Source organism: Chiloscyllium punctatum, chromosome 9 (genome assembly GCF_047496795.1).
Source record: "Chiloscyllium punctatum isolate Juve2018m chromosome 9, sChiPun1.3, whole genome shotgun sequence".
NCBI lineage: Eukaryota > Metazoa > Chordata > Chondrichthyes > Orectolobiformes > Hemiscylliidae > Chiloscyllium > Chiloscyllium punctatum.
The window spans coordinates 110,094,199-110,104,684 of NC_092747.1; the positions used below are offsets into that span (position 1 = coordinate 110,094,199).

Genomic DNA, 10,486 nt, shown 5'->3' on the forward strand with positions numbered 1-10,486 from the left:
AACGCGCCGAAAATGCTCAGTAACTGTTTCTCTCTTCACAGATGGTGCCAGACCTGCAGAGTTTCGTTTCAATACTCTCTGTTATTTATCACAAATTTCCAGCATCTGAAGTATTTCGCGTTTGTTTTGGAATTTGATGAGAGTTTCATGATTCCTGTTTCATTTGTAGCCTATTCTGCCTTGCTCCTGGTCTTGACATGGGGTCATGCATGTTATTTCATCTGCTTGATTAAAGTGGTAACCACATCTATGTTTAATAAAACAGGCTGTTGTGAAATTGAAATTGCCATGTTGAAAGAATTAGTTTAAGCACAACTTTGTTTATCTTTTCTAACATTTTAATTCATCGCAGAACAAATTTTCTGAACATATTTCAAACCTTATACTGAAATGACATTTTTTTGCAAACTAGTACACCAGAAACTAGTTCTGTCATATGTTAATAATTGACTCTTGTGAGTTTATTTCACATTGACAGCACAGAAATTGTTTCTGTCAACTGGCCCGGACATTTAATACTCCACGGTTCATTAAGTGAATGTTTTGTGGGCTTGAAAGAAAAAGTGAGACTTGCATTTGTATAGCATCTTGCACAGCCTCAGGATGCCCCAGAACACTTTACAGTGCTTTTAAAGTGTAGTCTCTGTTGTAAAGTCAGAAATGTTACAGCCAACTTCCACTCAGAAAATTCCCCATAAACAGTAGCAACCAAGTGTTAATTGAGGGATAAATATTGGTCAAAACACTGATGTAAATATTTGCTTTCCAAAAAATAGTGTCAAGGGATCTTTTCTTCCCACCTGAGAGAGTAGAAAAGGCTTCAGTTTAATGTGCTATCTATAAGACAGCACCTTGTCAGTGTAGCATTTTCTCAGTCCAGCAATGAGACTGTCAGCCTAGATGTTGTGACCTGTAACCTCATGGCCTACCCTTCTCCCATTCTTTCATTCCCATGAAGCCAGGAGATCAACCCTAAAGTAATGAAGGGTGTAGGCGGGTATACCAAGAACAGTACTTTGCATACTTAAACATGTGGTGTCGACTTGCTGAAGCCACAACACTTGCATCCCATCACAACAGTGTAAAAGACCTTTGCAAACACTTTCACCAGAAGTGGCAAGTAGATGATCCATCTCAGCTTCGTCCTGAGACCCCCAGCATCCCAGGTGAAAGGCTTCAGCCAATTCGATTCACCCCACCTGATATCAAGAAACGAGTTGAGGCACTGACTACTGCAAAGGCTATGGGCCCTGATGACATTCTGGTAATACAGCTGAAGACTTGTGCTCCAGAACTAGCTGTACCCCTAACCAAGCTCTTCCAGTACAGTTACAACACTGGCATCTACCCAACATTGGCCGCATTTTTTGCTCAAAAAACAAGACAATTCCAATCTGACCAAATACAATCCTCTTGATCCATCAGTAAAGTAGGGGAAATGGTTGCTAATAGTGCTGTCAAGCATCATCTCCTCAACAATAACCCACTCGCTTGCACTCAGTTTGGATTCCGCCAAGCCCACTCTGCTCCCAATCTCATCCCAGTCTTGGCTCAAACATGGCCAATAAAGCTGAATTCAAGTATTGAGGGGATTCTAACAGCCCTCAACATCAGGGCTGCATTTCACCGAGTGTAGCATCAAGGAGTCCTGGCAAAACTGGGATCAATAAGAATTGGAGGAAAACTGTCTGCTGATTGGAGTCATACCTGCACATAGATGGATATTTGTGGTTCTTGACTGACCTCTTGACTGAGGTCAGTCATTTCAGTTCCAGGACATCTCTGCAGTTCCTCAGGATAGGCCTAACCATCTTCTGCTGCTTCATAAACAACCATCCGTCCATCATAAGGTCAGAAATGATAATTGCAATATGGTTAAAGAACAAATCAGAGGCTAGGGGTAACTCACTTCCCAAAGTCTGTCTATCATCCACAAGTCAGGAATATGATGGAATGTCCCGTATAAGCCTGGATGAGAATGCTCCAACAACATCCAAGAAACTTTATATTGTCCAGGACAAAGCTAACACCTCCCCTTCCCGCCCCCCCCCCCCATCCCCCGCCCCCACAATCCACCCCTTCCAACATTCACTCCCTCCACAAAATCCCTGGCTCTCCCTGCCTGAAGAACAAAGACAGCACATACGTGCAAACTCGATCTGCATGATGTGTTCCAAGCCACAAACCATCTTCAGTTGGGACCATAACACTGATTCTTCACTGCCACGGGGTCAAAATTCTGAAACTCCCTCCCTGACAGCTTTGTGGCTGTTTGTAGAGGTACAGGACTGCCGTGGTTCAGGAAGACAGCTCATCACCACTTTCTCAAGGGCAATTAGGGATAGGTAATAAACGATGGCCAAGCCAGTGATGCCAAGCACATTAAAAACCTGCTTCTTTGGGACTTGAACCCTTGACCTTTCAATTTGGATTAGCTCTGCAACTTAAAGGACTCTTCCCAGCTTCCAGCTCAGAATATGGGGTTGAATAACAAATGGATAAATTAACTTTACACAGTTTACCAGGATGAATCGAGAAAACAGATTAAAAACCATATCAGGTCACCTCTGGTAACCTAATGACCTGTGATACTTTGGCTTGAATGTGGCAAAGAATTTGTACTAATTAGCAATTTTTTAAAAAGCCTAGTATTCGTCACGGTTGTTCCAAGAATTTATGCAATAAATTGGTCAGTGTCAATTGGCAGATCCTGATCCAGAACCTTGGACTTGGCTAATGGTAACAGGAGTGCTGTTGTTTTCAGAGTTACTCTTGGTGGAGACAGCCAATGTGATGTGGCGCCTGATTATACCCAAAACCTTTCTCTTGTAGCCCTTAAACGCAAAGAAGTAGATAAGTGGATCAATGCAGCAGTTGAGGTTCATGAAGCAGACGGAGATTTGCAGGCTCACCTTGAAGACTTGCTGTTGCCAACAGCTCTGTTGGGAGATGAGCTTTCGGATCATGTACTGCATAATGGTGATATGGTATGGAGTGAAGCATATCAGAAACGCCAGTAGAACAAGCAAAATCACTGTGATAGCCCGTTTGTTCCGACCGAGTCTTTCAGTTAATGGGTTTTCCTTTGCCATCCTGCATAGTTTCACGTTGACTCGTGAGTAGCAGAAGAGGATGACTATCACTGGGAAGCAATATCCCAAAAAGCAGGCAAAGAGAAGCAGTTTGGGCAAGTTCTTATTTGTCTCAAAGTTAGGGTATTCCATGCAAGTCACCAAACCATTATTGTCCTTCGTCATCGTTACAAACAGCAAGGGTGCTGTCTGGATAAAAACAAAGAACCACACTGCACCACAGATATATCTAACGTTATGTACTTTCCGAAACTTGGCAAATCGAAGTGGATGTACCACTGCAATGTATCGGTCAACACTCAGACAGGTCATGAACTGAATGCTGACATAGGTATTTATGTAGAAAATGACAGCAGAAATTCTGCACAGTGCTTCACTAAATGGCCAGTCAAATCCTCGGACAGTGTAGATTATTCGAGTTGGTAGAGCAAGAGTGAAGAGGGCATCCGAGATAGCTAGGTGGATTAAATACAGCGTGGTTGAATTGATTTTTTGATGTTTTTGGCATGTTATGTGCAGGGCTAAAATGTTTCCTGTTAACCCAACAATGAGAATAACAATGTACAAGAAAGAAAACATGACTTTTGCTGCCTCATGGTGCATGTAGACATCACAGGTTAAATTTGTGGAATTATTCATGGTGATGTCAAAACCAACAGAAACCATTCAGGTCTGTACTTGGTGTAGTTCTTCCTTCTGTTAAAAGAAAAGAAAATAACATCAGTGCATTGCGAAGGTTTGAGAAGGATACTTTTTAGGACACAAAACATTGATGAATGCATGCATAGAGATAGAAAGAAAATTAAAGATCTTGGAGAGAGTGCAGATGAGATTTATCAAAACAGTGCCAGGAACAAGGGAGCTCAAATCTCTGCAGAAACTGGAGAAGCTGAGACTGTTCTCCTTGCAGTGGAGAAGATCAAGGAGAGATTTCATAGAGGTCTACAAAATCATTAAGGATTTTAAATCAAATTTGGTTAAACAAAGAGGGCAGGGAACCAGGGGATACAAATTTAAGGAAATGGATAAAATAACTGGAAAAAAAGATGTGAAGAATTCACTTATCTAACAAGTTGTGATCTGAAATGCGCTGCCTATGGGAGTTGTGGAGGCAGATTCAATAGCATCTTCAAATAGAGATCAAATCGGTCACTGTCTTGAACATTCCAATGTGATTGAGCTTCCACACCCCTCATTCTGCAGCTTGCATTCTTTGTACATTCGAAATGTGTGTTGCTGGAAAAGCACAGCAGGCCAGGCAGCATCCTTGGAGTAGGAGAGTCCTGATGAAGGGCTTATGCCCGAAACGTCAATTCTCCTGCTCCTCGGATGCTGCCTGACCTGCTGTGCTTTTCTAGCACCACACTTTTCAACTCTGATCTCCAGCATCCACAGTCCTCACTTTCTTCTACTTTGTATGTGTGCACATTATGAGCTGGAATTAGCAGCTGGGTTATCAGTGGATATCCCTTATCACCCATTAGACACCCTTTGGGTTTGCTGTGATGGCTCAAATTTCACTCATACAGCACAATAGTACAGAATGCGGGTATCATGACTACTGCAGGGTAACAAACTCCACAAAGCTGTGCGCTCAATGTCTACTGCTCTCTAGCAAGAGAGAATGAAATATAATCAGCATCTTTCATTTGAAAGGTCCTAATGCAAAAGGGAAACTGGTGTTGGTTGGAACGAGCTCAGGATGTGGAGATTCATGGCTCTTCTCCAACTTTACAATTGTGGCTACAGCTGATGATAAATTTCAGTGAGGGCATTCTTCCTGTGGCACAGATTTCTGACACACCAACTACACAGATTTTAAAAGTAGTGGAATAGCTCCCTGAATACCCTGAGCGAATGAGGCCACCTAAGAACACTAGCACTATTCCTCAATCCCCTTCCTCGTCTAGCACCTTACGCTTCTCTGTTCGTTCTCCCAGTCATTCTAAGAGGAAGGCCTATTCCTGCACCCCTGTCTATGGGAAACTGATGTGTGCAGAAACATTGAATTGAAGTCCAAATCCTTCTGCCACAGCCACAGAATACCCTGTGGACTTTAACATGGCTGCCAATAAAGTTGCCTGGATCAAAGTTGCGGATGTGAAAACTTGGGAGAATGCAGAGACTTGAGCACATAGTGAGACTGGGGGAGAAAGCAGAAGCAGGAAGAGGGGTGAGGAAGGATTTGGAAACAAAAGGATGATCATCTTAAAATCATGCTTCTATAGTTTATTCGGGATTCAGGGTGAGTTTTCTATCCAAAACACTCTCAACAGCATTTCTGAGTTTTTGTAATGTCTGTTGAAACTTCCTTGAAATTAATGCATCCTACAGCCAAATGAACAGTTACACTGTATCTCAGCTCATTTTCCAAGTCTGGTCTACATTTACCTATCCGGGAGCACATTACTATTGTTACTTCCTTTTGCAGAGATAATTATGCACATAGAAATGAGCCAATGTAAATACTCAGGGTTCAGGAAAAGGCATGTGAAGGCCATAAACTTGTTCCTCTGCTCCAAAAAGCAAAATTAATTCCAAAATAATTCGTTTACAGCTTGCAACATTGCAGTTACTTCATCCACTTACCCATCATGTTTCACCCCACTCCACCTCCACCTACATGCCCACCACGCACTCAACCATATTCACATCCACCCACGCACACCTTCACTTGATAATCACCATTGCTTAAACCATACATGCCTACACACAATTAAACTTCTCTTCCACATTTGCCAATGGTTTTGTAACTTGGGCTTAACATTCGGACTAACTGCAGAACAGAAAAAAAATCATTCAATGTCAATTTCAGCCTGATAAAGATAACTGGCTAGCATTACACAGTACATACAGCATTGAAATCGGCCATAAACAGAAATTACTGGAAAAGCTCAGCAGTTCTGGCAGCATCTTCAGAGAGAATTCGGCGTTAACGTTTTGGGTCCAGTGACCATTCGTCAGAACGCAGAACCCAGAACTGGGCTCTGAAGAAGGATCACTGGAGCTGAAATGTTACTTCTGATTTCTCTCCACAGATACTGCCAGAACTGCTAAGCTTTTCCAGCAATGTCTGTTTTTCTGATTTTCACCGTCCACTGTTTTTTTGTTTTTTTATTGAAACAGGCCATTTGGCTCAAAGAGTCCACGCTGGTGTGTGTACCACATGATTCTCCTTCCACTTGTCTTCATCTCACTCTATCATTCTGCTCCTTTCTCCTTGATTGTTTCTCCAGCTTTCCCTTAAATGTGTCTATAGTATTCACCTCCACCACTCTCTGTGGCACTCAGAAGGTGTTTCTCCTGAATTCCCTGTTGAATTTATTGGTCATTGTCTTGTATTCATGCCCCTGGTTTTACCTCCCTCACACATTTTACAACATCCTCCATCCTATCCTATTAAACCCCTTCATAATTTTAAAGACTTCTAACAGCCCTCCCTTCAATCTTTGCTTTTCTTCAGATGAAAGCTCCCACTCTGCTTAATCTTTCCTGATACCTATAAATTGTAAATCCTCATGTCAGCATTGTCAATCGATTTTCCATTTTCCATTCTCTCCACTGCTGCTACATCCTGCTTAAAATTACAGTTACCAGAAGTGTGTAACTCTATGTTATGACTAATGGAATTAACTGAAAAAAGTTGCAACCAATTTAACACTTTTAGCCCTTACTTAACCACATAAGTTCTCACCTTCTGCCCAGATTTCCTCACGCTGTCCCTGAAGTCTCTGAAGAAATTCTAGTAGAAATCTGCCAGTGTTGAAAAGTGAGAGGTATTTGGCCCTCAGATGAGAGTTCAAATGTGTAACGTCTGTCGCTGTTTTCTTTTAACCTCACAATCAGTCCCATCTCTCTGTGTGGTTAGTTTTCAGTATTACACCAGCACAGTTGAGTTGCTAATCATGGTCATCAGAACCACCTCTGCCTCATAGTTCACTGCAGATAACAATCGTTATTTGCTCAAAATTTACATATTTCTTTGCTAAAGAAATTATCTTTTATTAATCTGACCTTATTAAATTCAACACTGACGTTCTATCATTATTGCTATGATTGTTTTAACTGTATGAGTTGGAACTTTCCTGTAACTTCTAAAACAGTCACACAAAGCTAAAATGTACTTTTCCCCTGTAAGCAGCTAGATTTTATGAATGTGCTAGAAGTTGTAGAACCTTTAAGATAGAATAAGACCGATGAAAACAAACCTTCCAGCTCAGTGAGCTAACTTACATACTTAGAATAATGACCCAAAGACCTGACCTGTCTCGATGGGATGAATCAAATTGTGCAAAGCTACTTCAAAACCAAAATAGAGTGTAATGATAACTACGAGTATCCAACGTATCATTATAATGAAGATTAATAATCTGCATTTTCTTGACTTTGTTTTCAAACTTTGATCTTGGATTTAACCTTGCTAAAAATGACCATTTTTCTCCCTCATCTCACTTTTTCAAATTGAGTTTAAAATTTTACAAATGGAACATCATTGCTTTGTTGCAGTTACGTGTAGTTATCTGGTCAGGATGGAGGTTGGGAAATTCACCCATCAATGGCTCTGAATGGTTAGAAGTGACAGGGATTGATTTTCAGCACATATTTTGTATCAAGCAACTATCCTGTCCTCTGTTGGAGTAATAATCTTGCTTTCATTGGAAGACGTTTCTATGGTTTTGGTCATGAGTTCAGTTTCATTTGGACTCTGTAGCCCTCTGTAGTATGATCTCTAAATAGACTCCATAGACTGTTTGCTGCAGAGTAGATGGCTTAGCCTGTGTACTGCCATAAATCACATCCTGCCTCCAATTTCACTGGTGGACGTAATGGTGCCAATAGACACTGTGAAAGGTAGCATGAAGAAATAGCACTGGAAAGACACTACAATTTGGAAAGCTCAGCATCACCTCAATTAGTGGAAAATACAGTCAGTGATTCTTTGATGAGTAGTTATATAATGATTATTAAATGCATGACATATTTAGAAAACAAAATCCTTTTTTATCATGTTTCTTCTCTTAATCTACTTGCAAAGAAAAAGACTAGCCTTTATTTTGAATGCTGGGAACAGACTCAAGTAAAGATAAATGCCTAGTTTAAGATGAGGTGGTTGTTGTAAAATAGGAAATTTGGTGTATTACAATATCCCACAGACAACATGAGTTAAATGACCAGATCATCTTTTTTCCAGTGTTGTTTCAGGATTTATGCACAAGAGAAGGAGTGTAACCAAAGGAACTACAGGAAGATGGAAATTGCCTTTGCTGATTTTAAATCCAATGAGCACAATATTTCCTTTTGAGGCAGCACTGATTTCTTTCTGTCGCCACATGGCCCAGAAATAGTATGCAGCAGCATTGGTGTTACACTGCAATATCATTGCACCCATGGATGTGTTAGACACGTTATCCACTTAAGAATGATCAAAGGCTGAAGTAATGCTTCAGTCACAAGATTGCATCTACATCCAACGCTCAACCAATATATTGTCTAGCATCATGATTATAAGAATCAACGGGACTCAAAGTTTTAGTAGTAATGATTATTGTCCAAGAATAAGACCTCAGTTCATTTTTTTCAATTCTTGTGGTCCTGTGCAACCCTCTTCACTTGCTTGTGGGAACTTCAGTTTCATCCTGACTCTTGACTTCTGTGGTATGATCTCTATATAGACTCTGTAGACTGTTGGCCTGTGTGTCATCATAAATCACACCCTGCCTCCAATTCACTGGCAGATTGCAATAAGCAATCTGACTAGGAGAAAGAACTTGATGAAATAGTTCCCCATTGCCATAAAGGAAAAAACAATCCTGCTCCAGAAGGGTCCAGTCACAATGCAGATATAGTGCCTTTCATTTATATTTATACTTTGTCTTACAGTGAGGCAACACTTCAGGGCCTATTGATGATTTTCTCACATCACTTCTTTCCCTTGCTACTCCTTCGGGTGAAGGGGTTATTTATAAAGAACAACTAAACAGATTATGCAAAATAAAAACCAAAAAAACTGTGGTGGCTGTAAATCAGAAACAAAAATAGAAATTGCTGGAAAAGCTCAGCAGGTCTGGCAGCGTCTGTGGTGAGAAATCAGACTTAATGTTTTGGGTTGAGTGACCCTTCCTTAGAACTGATGGCATCAAGGAAAATGTTGGTTTACATGCGGAAGACAGGGTGGGGGAAGGGGATAAGGAGTAAGATAGGTGGGGTTAGAGCCCAAAGTGGGAAAAAAAAACAGTTGGGCAGACAAAGGAGTAGAGAATGATTTGGCGAGGAGGATGACTAGCTATTAATGGGACTGTTAGTGGCCAACAATGGGTGGTGTGTATGTGTTAACAAGGCCTCATGAGTTGGAACAGGGGCCAGGGACCTGGGAGCATTCAAGCCCTAAAGTTATTGAACTTGGTTTTGAGTCCAGAGGTTGAACAGCCCTGAAGCAGAAAATGAGGTGTTGAAACAGATTGTGCCTTTGTTCATTTGAGTTTGGAAGGATGAGGGGTGATGTTATTAAAACATACAAGATTCTGAGAGAGCTTGACAGAGTAATGCTGAGAAAATATTTCCACATGGGAAGTCTCAAACTAGGGAACATGTGAATGAATGTATTCTCCCAGAGGGTGGTGAATGGAATGCTCAACCCCAGAGAGCTTTGCTTGCTACATCACAGAAAATATTTAAAGCAGAAGTAGGTAGGTTTTTGAAATATTGAGGAATTAAAAGCTATGATGAGCTGGCATGAAAGAGGAGTTGAAGCTATGATCCTACTGAATGGTTGGTCAGGTTTGAGGGGCTGAATGGCCTACTTCTGCAGCTTTTTTTACTGTATATATATTCCACCCGGAAGCAACCATTGGCTCTCCTGGTTCCAGCTCTTCCACCATCATCATTGTATATTTAATGGTTCCACCATTATCCATGGATTGTAACCCCAAGCATGTGTTGCTTAACCTAGATTGTAGAAAGCTCAAACACAATGAGGCTAGTTAAGGATAAGGTCTACTTACCCCTTGTTATAACCAATTCAATCATTTTCTTCCATCCCTCTTAGCTAAACATTTGCTACTTTTAGATGGATGTAGATTTTAAAGTGTCAAAACCAAATAAACCAGAAGAGACACATGTTCATGTCTTGTCTCTGTAGCTCATGATTCCTGGAGCAGTTTACCAGCTTGTTGCTACAAGCTATAACTTGAGGGACATTTTTGTTGTGATTCTGTAAAGCCATCAGTAAATGATTTGTAACTTGAGAGAGTGTAATGTTGTTACAGCTGATATTTCAAACCATTGTCAGCATACCTTCTTCCAAAAAATCGTCAATCACGGGATTGGAGAATCACTGGCAGGACCAGAGTTTGTTATTGCTTGGTTGTTCTTGAGATAGTAATGGGAAGCCATCA

The 10,486-nt window shown here is 40.9% G+C and overlaps 1 protein-coding gene across 1 annotated transcript; it reads right to left on the minus strand.

The window, feature by feature from the left end:
• Positions 1-2,540: 2,540 nt before the first annotated feature.
• LOC140481030 (G-protein coupled receptor 183-like) lies at positions 2,541-6,853 on the minus strand. The gene is made up of 2 exons (XM_072576629.1): positions 6,787-6,853; positions 2,541-3,788 (listed from the first exon to the last, which is right to left on the minus strand). Exon 2 carries the CDS (start codon positions 3,756-3,758, stop codon positions 2,697-2,699), a length of 1,062 nt encoding a protein of 353 aa, XP_072432730.1. The 5' UTR covers positions 3,759-3,788; positions 6,787-6,853; the 3' UTR covers positions 2,541-2,696.
• Positions 6,854-10,486: the final 3,633 nt, after the last annotated feature.